At 39.6% G+C, this 20,717-nt stretch overlaps 1 protein-coding gene across 3 annotated transcripts in view; it reads left to right on the top strand.

The window, feature by feature from the left end:
* Positions 1-17,672, top strand: part of MCM6 (minichromosome maintenance complex component 6) — a 41,115-nt gene extending 23,443 nt beyond the window's left edge. For all 3 annotated transcript variants that reach the window (XM_072613209.1, XM_072613211.1, XM_072613210.1), the window contains 8 exons: positions 815-922; positions 1,635-1,790; positions 2,420-2,548; positions 5,105-5,266; positions 7,552-7,687; positions 8,115-8,270; positions 11,527-11,666; positions 17,149-17,672. In XM_072613209.1, the coding sequence (XP_072469310.1) occupies positions 815-922; positions 1,635-1,790; positions 2,420-2,548; positions 5,105-5,266; positions 7,552-7,687; positions 8,115-8,270; positions 11,527-11,666; positions 17,149-17,265 (1,104 nt within the window). In that variant the 3' untranslated portion in view covers positions 17,266-17,672. The remainder of the gene's footprint in view (positions 1-814; positions 923-1,634; positions 1,791-2,419; positions 2,549-5,104; positions 5,267-7,551; positions 7,688-8,114; positions 8,271-11,526; positions 11,667-17,148) is intronic.
* Positions 17,673-20,717: the final 3,045 nt, after the last annotated feature.

The raw sequence follows: 20,717 nt of genomic DNA on the forward strand, positions 1-20,717 counted from the left end.
GGGTGTTGTAAATTGGATAATGGTTAGGAAAGGATGAGTGTATTGTGCCCACACATGGGTAGGTGTAGGTAGGTGTATAGAGTATGTACCTATCTCCATTGTTGGGGCAACTAGGTGGTGCAGTGGATAGAGAACCAGTGCAGGAGTCAGGAGGACCTGAGTTCAAATCTCACCTCAGATAGTTGACACTCACTAGCTGTGTGACCTTGGGTAAGTCACTTAACCCCAATTGCCTCATCCTGGGTCATCTCCAGTCATCCTGATGAATATCTGGTCATTGGATCCAGATGGCTCTGGAGGAGAAGTGAGACTGGTGACCTGCACAGCCCTCCCTCACTCAAAGTCAAGTGCAAGTCATGTCATCATTTCTCTGATGGCATGGTCTTCTTCGGGAGCAAAGGATAAACACATATCTCCAAGCATCACCTTTAATGAATAATAACTAGCATTTATGTTACTTTAAGGTTTTCTCTCATTTGATCCTCACGGTAACCCTGGGAGATGGACACTCTTATTATCCCTATTAAACAGATTAAGTAGTTTGCCCAGGGTCACACAGCTGGGTCTGAGGAAGGATTTCAAATCAGGTCTTCCTGACTCCAAGTCCAATACTTCTGGAGGGCAGAGTATTTAATTTTTGTTTTGTAGCACCCATGGGCGAAACACAGAGTTGGCACATACAATAAATGCTTATTGATTAATAAAATGTGGCACTTTGTAGTGTTGGTAAAATCTTGTGATTTTGGTAGGTTGGTCCTGTTTCTTTGAAGCTTGCAGTAACACTTCTCACTCTTGAGTCTTTATTTGCTTTCAGGGCGTGTGTTGTATTGATGAGTTTGATAAAATGGATATGAGGGACCAAGTTGCTATTCATGAAGCTATGGAACAACAGACAATCTCCATTACCAAAGCAGGAGTTAAGGTATGTCATAGCTAGCCTCACTGTTTAGAATAGAGCCAGAAAGAGGTAAAATGAGCCTCTGAAAAAAAGTAACGCTTTTGATAGGAATTGAGAGCACAGCCTTTCATCAGTAGAGATTACAGATCTTCTTGAGGCATCATGGAGATAGATACGTGGTTTTGACACTAATATACGAAAGGAGGACAGAGTAATGGGGGTATTTGTAAATTGAAAATCATCTCCGCAAAGGTGCTGTGTCTCATAAGAAAACACACACACACACTGTCTCTCTCTTTCTCTCTCTCTCCCTCCTCCCTTCTCTCCCCCTCTCTCTCCTTTACACCAATCATGGGTTGAGACCCTTTGTTCTTGAATGACTACAGACTTTTCACCTGCCCTTTGTTTTTCACACTTGAGATGTCTTTAGACATCTGGGATGGCAGCTAATTCTCTCTCTCTCTCTCTCTCTCTCTTTCTTTCTCTTTCCCTTTCCCTTTCCCTCTGTCCCTCCCCTGTGACTCCAAGTGTGTTTTCAAACAGATTCTCAGTGTCTTCTTTATCCTCCTTCTCTAGCGTTGAGCCTGGACCCACCTCCCAGGTGTGTCGTGTTTTAGAAATGGGCACACTTAAAAGGGAGTGTTACATTTTTGTTACTATTTCTTGTCAAAGAAGGGGAAGGTGGTTAATTAGTTGGATTTCCCTGGTCTAATTTTTTCCTTTGTTTTGTGGCCAGGCTACTTTGAATGCCAGAACATCCATTCTGGCTGCAGCAAACCCAGTGAGTGGACGCTATGATAGGTCAAAATCTCTGAAGCAAAACATAAATCTCTCGGCTCCCATCATGTCCCGATTTGATCTCTTCTTTATTCTTGTGGATGAATGTAATGAGGTAACTATGGGAACTGTAGTTCTCCCCCCTCCTTTTTTTTGTTTTCCATTTGAGCAATTGAGTGAAACCGGAAGACAAAATTACCAAACAGCTGGCACGTGTATATTCAGTGACCTTTCATTTCAGGGGGTGGGCAGGAAATGTGTTTAGGCAGCTGAAGTCAAAATTTCTTGAGGTTAACCTTACTTAAATAGAACTGGGGGAGTAGGAGGATTGCACTGGACTCTGAGCCACTATCCAAAGCTAGGAAAGCATTTCAGATCTTCCCCCCTTATTTTTTTTTGCTCAGTTTGATGGGCCAGGTTTGAGAGAAGCCAGGGTGAGCCTCCAAAATGTGTGGGTAGAAATTTAATAAAAATTGGATACATTTTTCTTCTGTTTGTGCCCTTTGTTTTAAAAGCATTTTGCTTCCATTTAACATCAGCATTTACCTTTTTCCATTCTGTTTTTGAAAGTCCACATTCTACTGTTGTTCAACATTGCCTTGAAAGAGTGGAGGTTTGTTTTTTTCTTCAGAAAAGAACCAAGGGAAGGTCTTTCATCTCTCTCATTGTCTGTGGTAGCTTGGGTTGGGAATTACGTGCTGACAGTGGGTGGCCAATCTAAAAGGCATGTTTGGTTTGCCTTAGGTCACAGATTATGCCATTGCCAGGCGGATCGTGGACCTGCATTCGAGAATAGAGGAATCCATTGATCGAGTCTACTCCCTTGATGACATTAGAAGGTACCTGCTCTTTGCAAGGCAGTTTAAGCCTAAGGTAACTTGACCTTTCTTGCCATCCTATTATGTACAGTGTGGTACTTCAGCAGGTACATTACACAAAGTGGCACAGGGGTGAATTCTCCTCGCTTTAAAAGTTTGCAGTGGTAATCTGAAAACATAAATGAATTTGGGAAAAGAACAGGGTCAGACATAACCAATCGGTACAAATGTCCAGGCTCCACTTGCCAATTAAATGGCATTCTAGGACTTTCCACTGCTTTCATAAGAATAAGTTAGTTAAGAAAGTTAAACCTAATTCATACTCATTTCTTCTAAGTGATAATAGTGGCTGGGAGGCATCAGTGTAGTAAATAGAGAGCTACCCTAGATCTGGAAGACCTGGGTTTAAGTCTCGTCTCTTGAACTTGTGTATGTGGCCATGGGTAATTCATTTTAATTTTTCAGTGTCCCAGACAACTCTCTGAAATGGAAGTTCCCCACACTAATAAAACTTGGTATGAGGACACAGATCTGAATTCTCACCCAGCGACATAGTTGGCATCTTCATGTTATTCCACATGTTTGCAAGAGTGCTCATTTGAGCCTCGTAACAACTTCATGATGTAGGTAGTAGATTTTATTCAGTTAGCACAGATGTAGAAACTGAGTCTCCAACTTGCTGAAGTTGATGTAGCCAGTGAACAGTAAGAGTTAAGACTGTTATTGATATTTTCTGAGTTAAACCTATAGTTCTTAGGACTGCAAACCCTCTAGGCCACACTCTTAATCTTTTTGAAAGGAAAAATCATAAATAGTCATGCACTGGAAATCAACCTTGTTTATAGGCTATATTCAGGTTTTATACAAGCCAGATTTGTCAGGGAGAAAATTCTGCCTATGTTTGGTTGTTTTCTAGGCTCTGACTTTAAAAAAAAAAAATGGGGGTGGGGGAGTGGAGTTTAAAAACTGTTAAGTAATCAGAAATACTCAGAATACAGTGTTTTCATGAATATTGCTTCTTGGATCAATCAGTGAATTAGAAAATTCCTTTGGTTTTTAATTCTTGCTGAAAATTATTTAAAATGCATTGGTCCATTTGCTTTAGCTTAGTGTAATTAAATCACTCTGATGCATGTTTATGCAGTCCATCTTTCTGAACTTCAATTATAATTTTATACTGTATTGTCAGTGTAATAGGTGTAAGAGGCTGATCGCAATCTGTACTACTCCCAGGGCAGCCCTTGGAAGTTTATGGTTTGTTCCTTTGGGTTTGGGGGGAAGAGGGTGAGAGATGGGTTTTTTCATTAATAAATTCACAAAATGAGCTTTTTTTTCCTTGTCATTTTATTATTTTTCTTAAAAATGAAGAACCTCCTCCCCTTCAAAACAGTCACAATGCTGTTAGATTCTGGTTAATTGAGAATTTACTGCTATTTTGAGATTAGATTGGATTTTAATTATCCATGCTTGTATAATTGTCCATGGTATCTGAGTTGATTTTAAATGACTAGGCAGAATGAGACCAAGGTGGGTCGCATGGAAATAAATGTTATTTGTATAGGTTTTCACAGGAAGTTGATAGTCTATCCAGGATGTATACTCTGTGACCTTGACTCACACCTCTTAATATTGCTGAGTTAGTTGATCTGAAAAATTGAGATGAATCTTGACCACCTTCCTTTTTTTTCTGTATAGTTCAGGAAATAAAATTTTCTAAAGTCATTAGCATTTATATTTGCAGTTACCACTTAAACCTTCCAAAGATAACATGAGTTAATGAACTACTTCTTAAAGATTCTTTGAGTATTAATACATTTAATGGGCTTTGACATGAAGGTGTGAAAGATACTCCATACCAGTGTCCTGGCTTATCAGACATCTTGTAGAAATAATCCTTTGCTTAAATGTGAACCCACTCTCTACATGTTAAACCTGGTGAAACATTTCATTTTCTTTACTATTAATTATTATTTAGTTTTAGTTTTCAGCATTCACTTCCATAAGATTTTTGAGTTCTAAATTTTCTCCCCATCTTCAAGACTGTACATTCTGATATAGGATCTACATAACATTGATATTAAACAGGTTTTCACATTAGTCATGATGTAAAAAAGAATCAGAACCAAAAGGAAGAAGTATGAGAAAGAAGAAAAACAAAGAGAGAGAGAGCCGATAGTCTGCTTCAGTCTACATTCAGACTCCATAATCTTTGTCTGGATGTGGGCAGCATTTTCCGTCTTGGCTCTTGGAGCTGTGGTAGATCCTTGTTGCTGAGAAGAGTTAAGTCTTAGAGTTAGTCATTGCGCAATGTTGCTGTTACTATGTACAATGAAACATTTCATTTTCAAATGAGCACTTTGAAATCACAGGCTTTCTTAGGCACAATTGCATTATATTGTCATTGAAGTGTTTATTGACCAAGTTGTTGTGACCTCTCCAACTTCTTGTGGCACATTATTACATGAACAAGATGGTGGGACTTCCTAAAACTTTCTTTAAAAAAAAACAAAACATTTCTCCCATGTGAGACCACAGTCTTCCCTGTAAACAGGAACAAAGATGCTTCTATAAGTGAGCGTGCTTCTCTAACCTTACTGGTGTCTTGGAATAGATTTCTAAAGAGTCGGAAGACTTCATCGTGGAGCAGTACAAGCGTCTCCGCCAGAGAGATGGCTCTGGTGTTAGCAAGTCTTCCTGGAGGATTACAGTGCGGCAACTGGAGAGCATGATCCGGCTCTCTGAAGCCATGGCCCGCATGCACTGCTGTGATGAGGTCAGTCTCCACTGAACATGGTGTTCTTGGGTGAAGCAGGACAAGGAGAAGCTTGGGAGGGAGGATAAGAGATAGCTTTATTGGTAGAAAGATAATGGTCCTTTATATTTGTGTGGGAAGTACCAATGTGATTTCATTGGCACACATAACTCGGGTGTGGAAAGTTCCACTCACAAGGCTGGTCATGAGCTTTTCTGCAACTTACAGAGTACTGTAAGCATCATATCTTACTTATGACCTGTGCCAATGAAATCATGAGTCCAGTCCTTACCCCAGTCAGTCAGTAAGCATTTATTAAGCACCTGCAGTGTGCCAGGCACTGCCAAGAGCTGGGAATGCAAAAAAAGGCAAAAGACAGTCCCTGCTTTCAGGGAGCTCTGTCTGTCATGATAAAAAAAAATGCCATCCACACCCAAAGAAAAAAATAATGTAGTCTGAATGCAGATTGAAGCATACTATTGGCTCTCTTTGTTTTGTTTTGTTTTTTCTTTCTCATGTTTCCTCCCATTTGTTCTAATTCTTTTATATAACATGACTAATGTGAAAATATGATATATATGTTGAGCCTATATCAGATTGCATGCCATCTTGGGGAGAGGGGAGGAAAACTTACGGAAATGAACACTGAAAATTAATTAAAACATGAAATACTACCTTATACCAAAAAAAAAAAAAGGAACTGTCTGATGGGGAAGGGGGAGAACAGTATGCAAAACTCAGTACAAACAGGCTCTACACAAGAGAAATTGGAACTCATAGCAGAGGAAGGTACCAGAATTAAAGGGGAGTGGAATAGATTTCCTGTAGGAGGTAAAATTTTAGTTGGAAGTTGAAAGAAGTGAAGGAGGAGAGAATTCAGGCATGAGGAAATGCCAATTAAGACTGTCTTCTTTGCGGAACAGCAAGGAGGCTGGTGTCACTGGATCTCAGTGTAAGGGGGTGGGGAGGAAGGGAACGGCATAAGGTTTAAGAAAATGGAAAGGTTGTAGGAGGGGCAGGTTGTGAAGGGCTTTGAATACCAAATGGAGGATTTCATATTTGATCCTGGAGGCAATAGGGAGCTAGTGCACTTTATTGTGTAGGTGGTGGTAACATGATCAGACCTGATCTTTTTCAGAAAGATCATTTTGACTTTTGAGTAGAGGATGAACTGAATGAAAAGAGAACTGAGGCAGGGAATCCACCCAGCATGGTATTATAATATTCCCAATGTGAGGCAATCTGGTCCTGCCCAAGGGTGGCTGGGTTATCAGAGGAGAGAAGGTTCATGCATGAGGTTTTAACAGATACAAAAATAGGCAAGCCTTGGCAGCAGTCTGGATTGTGGGTGAGGTGGGGGTGAGAAATAGTGAGTGACAAGATTAACATCTAGGTTGGGTGCCTAGGAGATTGGAAGGACGGCCTTAGCAGTAATAGGAAAGAATGGAATGGAGAGGGCTTGGGGGAAAAGAAAGAATACAAATTGGCACATGCTGAATGTAAGATAGTTATGGGGTATCCAGGTTGAGGTATCCAATGAGCAGTTGGAGATGAAAGATTGGAGGTCAGCAGAGAAGTTAGAGCTACATAAGCAGATTTCAGAATCATCAGTATAGAGGCAATAATTGAATCCTTGGGAGCTCATGAGATCTGCAAGTGAAATAATACAGAGGGGGAAAAAAAGAGGGCCCATTCCTAAGGCAAGGTAATGAGTTCCAGACTTGAGCTTACTCTCATGTTCCTCCTCATCTCTTTGGACACCCTCTGGTATCCTAGCAACCTTGCACTCCATCCTCAGTATGTACTGGACGATTATCCATACATGTTACATGTAGCATGTTTGGAGACTGGACTAAATTCAACTATATCAGGACAGCAAAGGGGTAGTGCTCTGTTTTTAATTAGTAAGAGTTTCTTAGTTCCACATTCCTTAAAGTTAGGATTGATGGAGAATAGCTATTCTGTTCTCTCCAAGAGAATAATGTGAAAATTTGCCTGGTTAAGTTTTTAGAGCCAGACAATCTAAACAAAAGCGTTGTAAACTTTTCAGGTGCCATACAGAATATCATCAATATTGTCATCATTATCGACTAATTGATAATTAGAAAGGGAGAATTAGACAATGAATTACCTTCCATTTGTATGTGATTTTTTTCCTTTTTAATATATTTATTACAGGGAAGGGGAAGGCTTAGGTATTCATTTAATCTTAGTTAAATGTAACTGGTGTGTTAACTATGCCTTAGGTAGACTCTTTGAAAAGTTACCTTGAATGAACATTGACTCCGTTCTGTCTGTCTCTTCAGGTACAACCTAAACACGTGAAGGAAGCATTCAGGTTATTGAATAAATCAATCATTAGAGTAGAGACACCAGATATCAATTTGGATCAAGAGGAGGAGTCCCTAATGGAAGTAGAAGAGAGCCCAGACGGCATCAATGGTGAGTCTTGGCGCATCTGAGATTATTTGGCTTAAGATACCATAAAAGGTTCCTGAAAGATTTCTAGAAAAACTTGTTGGGCAGAAGGTCATTTAAGTAGAGAAACCTGGGTTAAGGGAAGAATAATGTACCAGAACTTTGTGCTGATGATGTTCATGGGTAAACTGAGTACTGCCTGATTGACAGGTTTGTCTTTATTTAGGGAAGTGCTTTATAGATCTCAAACTTTCCATAGAAATGTGCTATTAGTATTACTATTAACAGCATATCAATCTCCTTTTAAAACTTTTGTGGATCACTCCTGACTGTACTCACAACTTAAATTTCAGTCTTTCTTATGGCATCCTCCCCCCATACTAATAAATTCTGAAAGCTGAGTCACTGTATGACTAACAAGATATTTATTAGATCTGACTTTTTAAATTAGGTCATGGTGATGCCCCAGTTACTGTCAATGGAATCAATAGCCACAGTGAAGATGGGAACCAGGACACGGCTCCCAAAGCTTCCTTGAGACTTGGCTTCTCGGAATACTGCCGCATTTCTAACCTCATTGTGCTACACCTCAGGAAGGTGGAGGAAGGTGAGAATCTAGGCTTAATACATATGCATCCAGGCATCTGCAGAAATTCTGTTGAAATAAGTTGCTTCTGATTGCCTAGTCTGTCATCTTCAAATTTCAGTACTTGGAAAGAATGAATTTATGGGAATAACCAGCTTTCCCAAGAAACTTTTTTGGGTGGAGGCAGGAGAACATAATCCAGACAGTGTCCTCACGGCTTCATTGTCAAACTGCAAACTTTCTCTTGTTGTTACTAGGTTGGTATTTTTCTTAAAAGACTTTGAAATGACATTTGGGAGCTGAAAATAAACCCAATTATTTTTCTTTCTAACGTTTGTAAAAGCAAGCACCCCAACATACAGAGGAGGACCTGCTTATCACAAGTTCTTAGATCTGCTTTTCTAAAAGGGAAGGCAACTCTTGAAGGGTCAGCAATTACTTTAGCCAAGCACATATATATCATTCACTTAGTTTAGGGGGAAAAGTCACCATCCTGAACTTCAGAGAAAATATAGAGCAATAAAGATCAACAAGCAGTGCTTCCAGCTGCCTGACATAAGCAATACATATATCACAGATCAACAGACAGATCCAGCTGTTTGACCGTACATACATAAGTACAAGAGAGTGAGAAGCACCAAAATCTGGGTTTTGCGGAGGGGAGTCCTTAGCAACTGCCCAGAGTCTCCTCTCGCCAAATAAACACTTCCAATCAGTAAGACCCAAAGTAAAACGTCACTTCCGAGTACTTACACATTTTTCAGAACCAGAGGGCATTCCCAACCCTTGAGAACCAGTGCCTAATTAGAAAATTAACAATAGGTGTGGACCTTCGTACACATCTTCCTGGAATCACACTTCCCTTCATAGTCAGGCCCACTAATGGATGGGGAAGATCTTTAATCACATTAAAATAATTAAAAATACAAATACATATAATTTTTCTAGTTAAAGACTCTTGATTAATTCATTCAAAAGCAAGATTTAATCTGAGGCACTTGATCATACTAAAACAAAAACAGCAAAAGATTCTGCTTAGCTTGCCATTACAGCACTCAAAACTCTTTATAAAGTGTGTGGAATCATTGCTTCTAACAGTTACTCCATACAGTATATGAGAATTTACATCTTACAAGCCCAAAAGTTAAGATCAGGGAAATAGATGTGAACTACCCCAAAGCCAGCCTGAGCTAGAAATAAAATGAATTCCTTATCTTAACGTCATTTGGACACCAGGGTGTGTTTAATTCAGGACTAGCTCATAGTCTCTATACATGCTGATGTTTTAATGGTTTCCCTGATTTGGAAGAGCCTCCAGAGACCTTCTGGTCTAAACTGTATCTGGACAAGCTTTCTTGTTCTTCATTTCCCTAGGAGGTTAAAAAGAAGGAAGTTGGGGTACAAGATCTAGGGTTTTTTTTTAATTTTTCATTAAAAATCAGTGAAAGTTTTTGATTCTTAGGATAATCTTTGAGATAGTTTCTGGCATGCATCACGACTACTCGTGCTCTACCAATGACATGCTTTGCTGTCAAGGATGATGAGATACCTGATCCTGAGCTGCTGACTATAGGACTGGGAAGGGGAAGAAGGGATCAGACCAGCTGCCACTGCAGCAAGCTTCAAGATCTGGCCCCATCAAGGCAATGAATTCCCAAGAAGGAAGCTCATCAGTTCTTAACATAAATTGTTTTATAATGTTTGCAAAATGATTTATGCCTCCTGTTCATATGACATGATCAGCTTCTGCCACTCACTTTCTCCTTTGGCAAATGAGGAAACTGAGGCATGAAGAGGTTTTGAAAACAGGAAATGAGATCTAAGATTAGCTCTAACCACCAAGTCACAATGACTGCATTCCCTAAATAAATTCCACTGGATAGTCTTCCTTCCCTTCCACCTCCAGTATGAAAAAGATTCTGGTGAGGGGGCAGGTCAACTAGTCAAGGAAGGTATCATATTTCCAACTATGTAGTGGGTGGTTCCTGCCCATTGTGGAATGCAGCTAATTGATATTTAAGACAAGTGATCTCGGCTCACTGAAATGTCAGTTTAAAGTTTTTTGGTCTGCTTCATCCTAGAGTTCAGAGACTGATGATTTGGCTCATCTATTTCTTTCAGGAGGCGTATCTATAACTGTTTTTCAAAAGTGGTCCATGGACTTTTAGGGGTCCCTGAGACATTTTTCAAGGGGTACTCAATATCAAAACTATCTTAATAATACCAAGATATTATTTGCTTATTAAAATCCTTCTTCCAAGTACATACTTGTTGTGAGGCCAGATTTTCTTCATATACTTCAGTCAAAACAAAGGGTCACAAAAGATTGAATGCAGAAGCATTTGTGAGAATCCAGCTGTCTGTAAGCCAGACATTAACTATATTTACAGAGATATGTAAAAACAATGCTACTCTTCTCACTGAACTTTGTTTTGGAAAGTATAGTTAAATATGGTTAAATGGATTTAATTATTTTTAGTGAATCAATAAGTAATGTAAGTATCAGGTTTAATCTCTAAGTAATAAAGGTCAATAGTTATAACCCAATAAAGAGAAGCTCTTTGGGATCTTCAGTAATCTTTAAGAGTGTAAAGGAGTACTGCTATCAGAAAGGTTGAGACCTATTGATCCTCAAAACCATTCTCTCTAACTTACTTAATTGCACTTGGACACCTCGGTGTTGTTACCTGGGGCTTGGTGCTTAAGCTTCATGGAGTTAATGAGCATGTGTTAAAATACTGTATATTTGAACAGTAGCATCTTGAGTCCTGACTATTCGGCCTGGCTAGAAGTACAGTTCTACTTGGCATTCATGTGTACTTGGTCACTGTGGGTCAAGGCTTCTCTGATTCTGAAAATCTTGCTTTAATGGACTCCTCATCTGTCCTTGAGTGGTTCTGCCTGCTTCTCGTGTCTTCAGCTAAATTTGGCAGGCACTTATTTCTCACACTGCGGGATGGAGGAATATGACAGTAAAGCTTGTGTATGTTAAAATCTAATAACTTTAAGTAGCTTATTAAGTGTAATCCTTGTTTTATTAGATTTTTCTCCTTTTAGCCTAAAGTAAGTTTTCTAATACAAGTAATATGACAGGTCATTCCAGACTCCTGCTGGAGCAGTATAAATTTTATTATAGCATCTGTGCCTTACGATAGACTGGCAATAATCTAAACTGCACAGTGTATCTATCTTCTTGTGTACACAAACCCAAGGAATTGGCATTGCCTTTTGGTAAAATAATAATTTTACCCTTTAAAAAATTTATTTCTCGTTGCAGAAGAGGATGAGTCAGCACTAAAGAAGAGTGAACTTGTTAATTGGTACTTGAAAGAAATAGAATCGGAAATAGACTCTGAAGAGGAACTTATAAACAAGAAGAGAATCATAGAGAAAGTCATTCATCGGCTCATACATTATGTATGTAAAGAATTTCATGTGCCTGGATCTTAATGGGGGAAGATTTTAGCTTATTTTTTGTATGCTTGGAACTTCATTGGTAAATGTTTATCCATTTTGTGTTCAACCTTGGAAAGTTGCAACAAAGCGTCAGGTTCTGACAGATTCCAAAGCCAGTTTGGACTTAGAGAGAGCTTGTTAGGTGAGCCAGAGACCTTTGTTTCCTCTGATGGAAGATGAATAATAATACTCCAGGATCTTTGGTCAAATTTCTCATGGTGTTTATTGGTTGGGTTTCTTAGTTTGTAATGAGGTTATAAGGATAGACCTCGTGTCAACATCAGAATGCTTTGTAGTTTTTTGTTTTGTTTTTTATTTCTTGTATCGGGAATGATTGCTGCTAGAGAACAGGACTGGAGGACAGGGTTGTATCAGGGAGACAGCGAACTGAAAATCAGAATTGAATAATAACAAATTGTGGTGCTTTAAATTGTATTAAAGTAGGGTATGTGGGTATGTCTTTTAGCAAAGAATAAGTTCACACTCCATACTCAATAAACATTTAAGTGCCTAATATGTGCCAGGTATAAATACCGTATTTTACCACGTAATCATCACAAATTTCATGCCAATTTGGGGGAGGGGCAAAAAAGGGATATGATTGTTAATGTGAATCTTTAAAAAATTTGTGCCCATATTACTTAAAAATTATTTATTACTAAGCTGGCTTTGGTGCAAAATTAGGACACAAAATGCTTGTGAATATGTTAAAATTGGAGAGCTGCAAGTCTCACATGCCTTACTCATGGCAGCTTCACCTTGTGCCCCCCCTCCCCCCTTGAGGCACTTCATTGGGTTGAGTGACAATACCATTAGTACTGCAGCATTCTAAACAAATCACAAGTCAGCTTTTGGAAATATACTGACAGTGCCTGCACACTGAGAGTTCTAGGCTCAAGGCTTGTCATGCATGAGAGATAAATGCATACCCATGCACCACTGGTGAATACATTGCTGATGTGTTTACCTTTTAAGAGGCGTGATGAACAGAATTATTCCATGTGATGATTACTTAGTGAAAGGTTAGAAACTAATTTTTGGACGAAACAAAAACCAGGGTGTGACAGTGATGGGATGAAATACAGGATAAATACAGGGAACTTACATACTAGTGGGCGAAGGTAAAAACACAAAAGGAAGCTGAAGGGGGATGTGGAGAGCCTTGGAGGGGAAGGCACCCAACACAGGGGCATGGTGAAGTCAGTCATAATTACCAAAATAAAGCCAAGTGAGAAATGAGCTTTCTCCTTCAATGCAGATTTGGAGTTCACAACTCATCCTCCAGGCTGAGGGTGGTGATGAGGTAGACGATCAAGGCCAATGAGCATCTTACATGAAGCTGAGCCTATCCTATCATGAGCTTCCTAGAACATAGTGGAGAAGTCCCAAAGTAAGAAGGAAGAGTCATTCATATGCTGTGGCCTGTACTCCTTTCTGATCATTGTGAGATCTTGATTAATTTTGGGCATGTAGCTTCTTGACCTCATTTGGCACTGCCACCATGTGTAACGTGTTGGAGCTGGAGTCAGGAAGATCACTTCATAGCCATGTTATTATCCCAGTCAGATCATTTAACTTCTACCTGCATCAGTTTCTTCATCTGTAAAATAGAGATAACAATATCACCTCCCTCCCAGAGTTGTGATGATCAAGTGAGATAGTACATAGAAAGCACTTTGCAGACCTTAAAGTGCTGTATAGATGTTATCTTATTAATGCTGTATTTTAAGCACATGTGCTGACTGGTCCTAGGAGATCCCAATGCTAGCAGTGTGTGGACCTGAGCTTATTAAATGACTCTGTTATTACAAAGTGTAATAGGATAGGTTTAGGGGTTTTTTGCCCCCCAGTTTTTGTGGTGATTTTAATGTTGATTTATGGGATTTTTTTTTTTTTTGTTATTCTCTGGATACCATTGCAGTGTTTCCTGATATCCACTTCTCTTTAGACTTGGTGAAGAAATCCTTGTTAGTGGAGATTTTAAACTGACTTTGGAAAGTGTGCTGCAGGCACTGCTATCAGAAGAAAGCATGGGCATGAAGCCATTTGTCATTAAATAATCCAGATGGCAAGTTTTTACCTTTTTTTTTTATTACAACAGGATGAAAATGATTCCAAGTAAAATATGATAAAAAATGATACTAAAAACTAGATTAGACATGTATGATGTGGAAGATTTTACCTAGTCCCTTATTAAAAAGTCATCAAGAGTAATATTGAAATAAATCTGATAAAATTTTGAATGTCAGGCGTCTGTGCCATTTTGTGAAATCTAAAAATTAGGGTGTTACGGTCCATCTGCTTTGAAATAAATCATGTGTTTAAAAGTTATCACCATATGGCTGTGGTGTGTTTACGGCTTACTGCTGTGCCAGTGCTATTCATTAAGTGCCTATTTATTAAGCTTGTGCCTGGCATGAACAAGCAAGTTCCGTAGGACACTTGTCCCTGTTTTTTAAGAGACTGATGAGTCAACTAGCCTTTATTATGGTCCTACTATGTGCCAGGCACTGTGCTGGAGATACATAGTATGGCAAAGCTCTCTAAAAGCTCCTGGTCTAATGAGAACAAACTGCTGTGGACAAACCTTGTATGTATAGCAACTTTGTACAGGATAAACTGAGGGTAGTCTTGGAGGGACGGCACTAAGATTAAGGGGGACTGCTTCTTGTAGCATGTGGGACTTTAACTGAGACCTGGACAAAGGTAGGAAAACTAGGAGGCAGAGATGAGGAGGGAAAGCATTCCAGGCTTGGGAAGCAACTAGTAGGGACATGGAGTATCTCATACGAAGAACAGTGAGAAAGACAATGTCACAGGTTCACAGAGTTTGTAGGGGGAATAAAGTATAAGAAAATTGGAAAGGTAGGAGGGGACCAGGTTGTGAGAACTTTAAAAGCCAAACACAGGCTTTTTTTTTTTTTTTTTTTTATGCTGGAGGCAATAGGGAGCCCCCGGAGTCTATTGGATTGGGGAGGGGAGGGAGAGGACACATGGTCAGATCTGTGGTTTGGGAAGATGGATTAGAATGGGGAGAGAACCAAGGAAGGGCGAGCGACTAGCAGACTGTGCAGGAGTCCATTTGTGAGGTGGCACCAGTGCTGGCAATGTTAGGGCAGGAGACATATACTAGAGATGGAATGAAGGTAGAAGTGATGTGCCTTGGAAACAGATTGGATATGGGAGGGAGTGAAAGAGAACCAGTCCAGGGTGATACTTACGTGCCTAGATAAGTGTGGGAATCATGGTATCCTCACAGTAATAGAGAAGTTAGGAATAGGGGAGTGTTTGAGGGAAAAAGATAATGAGTTCAGTTTTGGACATCTTGAGTTGAAGACGTCTGTAGGGCCTCCAGCTGGAGCTGTCTCATCGGCCGTTGGAGATTCATGACTGGAGACTAGGAGAAAGCTCGGGACTTGACTAGCAGATCTGAATGTCATCTTCATGGAGGTGATCGTTGAAACCATGGGAGCTAAGGAAGTCACCAAGAGGAAAGAGGGTCCAGGACAGACCCTTGCAGACCTCTCCATTTAGTGAGTGTGACATGGATGAAGATCCAGCACAATTCGAGTGATGGGAGGACCACCCAGAGAGAGCAACATCACAAACACCTAGGGAGAAGGGAGTGTCCAGGAGACAGGATGAGTGATGGTGTCAGAGACTGTGAAGGCATCCGGAAAGATGAAGACTGGAAAAAGACCATTAGGTTTAGTCATGATCAGAAGAGCACTGGTAACTTTGGAGGGAGCAGTTTTGGTTGAATGATGAGGTAGAAAGCCAGCCTGCAAAGAAATAGAAGGAAAGTGAGAGGAAAGGAAGGGATGGTGGCCAGTAGGGAGGGACACATAAAGTGGGGCAGCGGGGGTGTGAAGATGAGGGAGAAATGGGCGGGAAGGAAAGGGATCACTTCTGTAGACAGAGGGGTTTTCCTTCTTGAGGACAAGCTCTATTTCATGTGAAACTAGGGCAGAAGAAGAGGTAGTGCAGAAGGCCTCTGAGTGAGGTGGGGTGAAGAAAGGGGAGAAGAGGCCACTCTCTGGGAGTGGCCTCGGTTTTTTCAGTGAAAAATGAGGCTCAGTGAAAGGGTGAGGAAAGGGAAGCTACTTGGAGAGGTCTGAGGAGGAATAAAGGCTAAAAGGAGCAAATGTGGACAGTGGAGGATCAGATGAGGGGGTATACAAGGTTGCCTTGCCACAGTGGGGGGCCTATTCGAGGTCATGTAACTTAAATCAGTACCGTTTCATTATTTTCTCCATTTTTGTTCAGCAGCTCTTTTATAGGAGTGAAAGCAGTGAGTGATGGGAGTAATTTGGAGCTGGGGCCAGACAAGATCAGTGATAGGAAAGGGGGCAAGAGTCTCAAGTGAAGAGGACGGTATAGAGTTCAGCTGGTTTGCCATGGGTTTGATATGGGGAAGAGAAGGAGAGCATAGCCAGTACGGAGGGAACAACGTGAGAGCTGGGTGACAGGCTGGGTGTTCAGGCAGACAGAACAGGGTTTGGAGTTGATAGGCAGAGGGAGCAATGAAATGACAGCCAAACATAATCAGAGAAAGGACTTCATATGAAACACTTGTGGATGGTAGCAAGGTGAAGGGTGTCCACCTCACCGTGTATAGCCTTTGTGGAGTGGGAAATGAGTAAGTTGAGGAACTGGGGTTTTTAGCTGGGATTTGAAGGAAGCCAGGAGGCTGAGGGAGGAGAGCATTATAGCTAACATTCCTGTGTACTTCCAGTGTGCCAGGCACTGCACTAAGTAAGCACTTTACAAATACCTCATTTGAACCTCACAACAACTCTGGGAGTTAGGGGCTCTTATTATCCCTATTTTACAGATGTGGAAACTGAGACAAACAAGTTAAGTGACTTGTCCAGGGTCACATTGGTAGAAGACTAAGGCTGGCCATAAACTCAGCTCTTAGTGACTTCAGGCCTAATGCTGTAGCCACTCACCGCCTAGATGCAGCCACTATTGTATAAATTGTTAAGTAGTACTTGGTTTGGATTTTTTGCTTTTTGTTTTCTTTTCAGGAAGGAGGGATCAATAGGGCAGAGGAAGTAATTGATGTAAAGTAAGGAACTTCATTAAGAAATCTTAAATTTAAAAAAAAAAAAACCTAAGTGGAGAGATAGCTACAACCAGGTTGTGCCTATGTCAAAGGCACTGAGAATATCATGGCGTGAAAGTTGGATGACACCTAAAAAAGGTGTCACACACCTTTTCACACAAGGCACTTCCTACCATGAAGGGGCCAATGTCTTGAAAAGGGATTGAACAAGAGAGTTAGTGTTGAAATGCATTGATTTCTTGAGAGGTGAATAAGAGAAAGTGGCAGCTACTCACAAGGTGGCAAGTACAAGGCTCTTGAAAGAGGGATCATCATCTGCTTAGAATGTCTTACACAACACTTCCATTTTCTGAGACTTGTTTGTGTGTTTTTCAGGATCACGTTCTAATTGAACTCACTCAGGCGGGATTGAAAGGTTCTTCGGAAGGCAGTGAAAGTTTTGAGGCAGATCCTTTCCTGGTCGTTAACCCCAACTACTTGCTTGAAGATTAAAGGGGATTTTCAGCGGCTGTTTAATAATGGAAAACTGGTGGAAAATGTAAATTAACAACAGGGCTAGTGTTTGAAAGATGGTAAATTCACGAATGCCATAGGAGGAAGAAAAGGCTAAAAATTCTAAAGGGAGGAAAATAAATCTATATTTCTGTGTGTTTCTGTCTCACAGTCTTTGACTACACTGACACAGTGCTGCCACAGTCTTGTCCAGCTCAGGCTGGAACCTAGCAATCATGTGGTCTCTGTAATCACAGCAAGGACTTGAAAGCCACATCCACTTGTGTTCATTGAGTAGAACGTTGTATCTGTTTCAGGGATTCTGTTCCTTTGTTTAAAAAAAGCAACCTTTTCTGTTCAACATTGCTTTTAATTTTCAGAGGAAAAATAAAATAATTTGTTCTGAAGCTCATTTGTGTAGGATTTATTCCCATCCACTTTTGATAGTGATTGTCCGTCATTTTTCTCATATTGGTGATGGAGGGGGATGAAGTGATGGGAGAGCTATAAATGGTCTAGGGCCTGTTCAGGGCTTCCTCATGGTATGGCAGTGACCCTGAGCTTTAGAAAGCTGTCTCTGCAGCCTGAACTCTGCTGGAAGGATTTTAAATTGAAGTTCATCAGAGGAACTGTTGGGTTCAAAAACACTTATCGCTACAGTCAGCCTCAAACTTTTTGGTTTGGGAGTTGCCATAGCAGCTCCTTAAAGTTCACTAAAGTTTAGAAGTTCCTCAGCCCAGGGTTTTACACACAGCAAGCACGTAAGTTATCTTTTCATTCGTTCAGTCTGATCAGCATCACAAATCCTTAATGTGCTAGAGGAGAAATCAACACAATATTATTTGATTTGGAGTCATGATAGGAAGGAGACGATTTTAATTCTTGCTCTACTCCTCCTCTTGCTTGAAAATAGGAGAATGGACCAAAATACATTACAAGGTCACTTCTAGCTTAAGAATTCTGTACTTTGGACAACTTATTAAATTAAACCACTTAATCTCTGTAGTCTGATAGGATTTTGTTTAAAAATTTTGACTCAGCATTAATGATATTGGTCTGTTGTTCTTTGCTTTAATCTTCTCTGGTTTAGGTATTTGGACTGTCTCATAAAAAGTTTTGTAGACTGCTTTCTCAGCTTTTGAGAATAATTTGTGTATTACTTATTGGTGCTAATTTTTCTTTGAAAGTTTGATACAATTCTCCAGTGAATCTATCACTACCAGCTTTTCCCCCTTTGGTAATTCCTTCACACATAGTTTTATTTCCTTTTCTAAGATTAGGTTATTTAAGGTCTTCATTATTGGGGTATTTTTTCTTTTTGAAGGTATCTAATTCCTTTCTGTTCTCAGCGTTGTTAGTATACCACTGTGCATAATAGATTCTGATAATGGCTATTATTTCTTTTTGTTTTGATACATTTTCACTTTGTTGGTTTATTGTTTTGTTGATTTGACTGTGCTCTCTTTTTTTTTTTTAATCAAGTTGACTAAAGATTTGTAAATCTTAATAGTGTTTTTAAAGAACCAGCTTGTAGTTTTATTATTTCTATGTTTTTTTTTTTTGGTTTATCTATTTCTCCTCTAATTCTTAATATTTCCTCTTTTGTATTGTGTGTACCCTTTGATCCAGTAATACTACTTCTACATCTGTATCCCAAAGAGATCATAAAAAAGGAGAAAGGACCCACATGTACAAGAATATTCATAGTAGGTCTTTTTGTGGTAGCAAAGAATTAGAAGTTGAGGGGATGCCCAACAGTTGGGGAATGACCGAACAAATTGTGGGATATTGATACAATGGAATAGTATTGCGCTATAAAAAACGATGAGCAGGCAGATTTCAGAAAAACCTGGAAAGACTTACATGAACTGATGCTGAGTGAAGTGAGCAGAACCAGGAGAACATTATACACAGGAACAGCCACAGTTTGCGATGATCGGTTTTGTTAAGACTTAGCTCTTCTCAGCAATGCGATGATCTGAGACAATTCCAAAAGACTCATGATGGAAAATGCCATCCCCACCCTGAGAAAGAGCTATGGAGTCTGAATGCACATCAAAGCATCTTATTTTTTTTTCTTGTGGGTTTTTCCTTTTGTTGGGATTCTTTCACAACATGACTAATGTGGAAGTACATTTAATATGACTGTATATGCATAGCCTGTATCAGATTGCTTGCCCCCTTGGGGAAGAGGGAAAAGAAAAATTTGAAACTCAAAATATCAAAAGTGAAGGATGAAAACTTTACATGTAATTGGAAAAAAATAAAATATTATTATGTGGAAAAGTATTTACTGTTTTGTGCTTATTTTACGTTCATGTGATGACTTCATAATTTCTCAAAAATGCGTATTTATGATAGTGATAATTTATCATCTATATGGTACTTTAACATTTGCAGAAGTAGTTTACAAACATTATTTCATCTGATCCTCACAATTAGCCTGGGAGGTTGGTGCAAATATTATCTATTTTATAGGTGAGGAAACTGAAGCAAACAGGTTAAGTGACTTGCCCAAGGGTCACACAGATGGATTCTAATTTGAAACTGGATTTGAACTCAGACCTTCCTGATTTAAAGTCTAGCACTCGGTCCGTTGTTATCACTTCTCTGCCTTCAATTAAGCTGAATTCAGTTCACCAATCCTCTCTTTTTGTATTTTGTTAAAGTACATTTTTAGAAATGTAATTTTTTTTTGCCCCAAGGACTGCTTTAGTTGCATCCCAGAAATTTCAGTGTGTTGTTTCACTATAACATTTCCTTTCACTTAATTATTCGTTGTTTCTTTGGTGATTTTTTTCTTTCATCCATTCGCTTTAGGATTTCATGGTTGTATCTCCATCTGGGTCTGTATCTTTCGCTTATACTACCAGAACTGATTATTCTTTTTGTTGCAGAGTGATTTGTAAAGGATGTATTTACTATTTCTGCCCTTTTACAATTATTTGGCAAATATTTGCCAAATAAACATACATCTCCCCAGGAAAATGAATGAGATGTTAAGTTGGAGCCAATCTGTGGAGGGTCTTATGGAGTGGTCTGGGCTTTATATTGGTAAGTGAAGAAGGTCTCTCTTATTCTTCCTCTTCCTCATGGATGAAAAACTATAGACGTAAACCAAAAGGAAAATTGAGTGCATTTCATTCTGTCCTAAATTATTTTTCCTTCCTACTCTGGCTACCACTCATCTCAAGCAACTTAACTGTTACTTAGAGGAGCAAAGTCTGCATCGAAACAGCTGGTAACTTATTTTTAGTTGATACGGTATTTTCCCACGATGTACACAAAGCATTGTTTTCGACCCTGAAGAATGACAAAGACTACTGAAACAACTTCCTAATTTAGCCAGAAGAGCAAATGAACATGAAAGGCTACCAGTAGAAGGTAATATATAATAAGGGTTGTCAGAGTTGAATCAATTAACCAGCACTGAGTAAGCACTATGTGTCAGG

Source organism: Notamacropus eugenii, chromosome 5, assembly GCF_028372415.1.
Source record: "Notamacropus eugenii isolate mMacEug1 chromosome 5, mMacEug1.pri_v2, whole genome shotgun sequence".
Classification (NCBI taxonomy): domain Eukaryota; kingdom Metazoa; phylum Chordata; class Mammalia; order Diprotodontia; family Macropodidae; genus Notamacropus; species Notamacropus eugenii.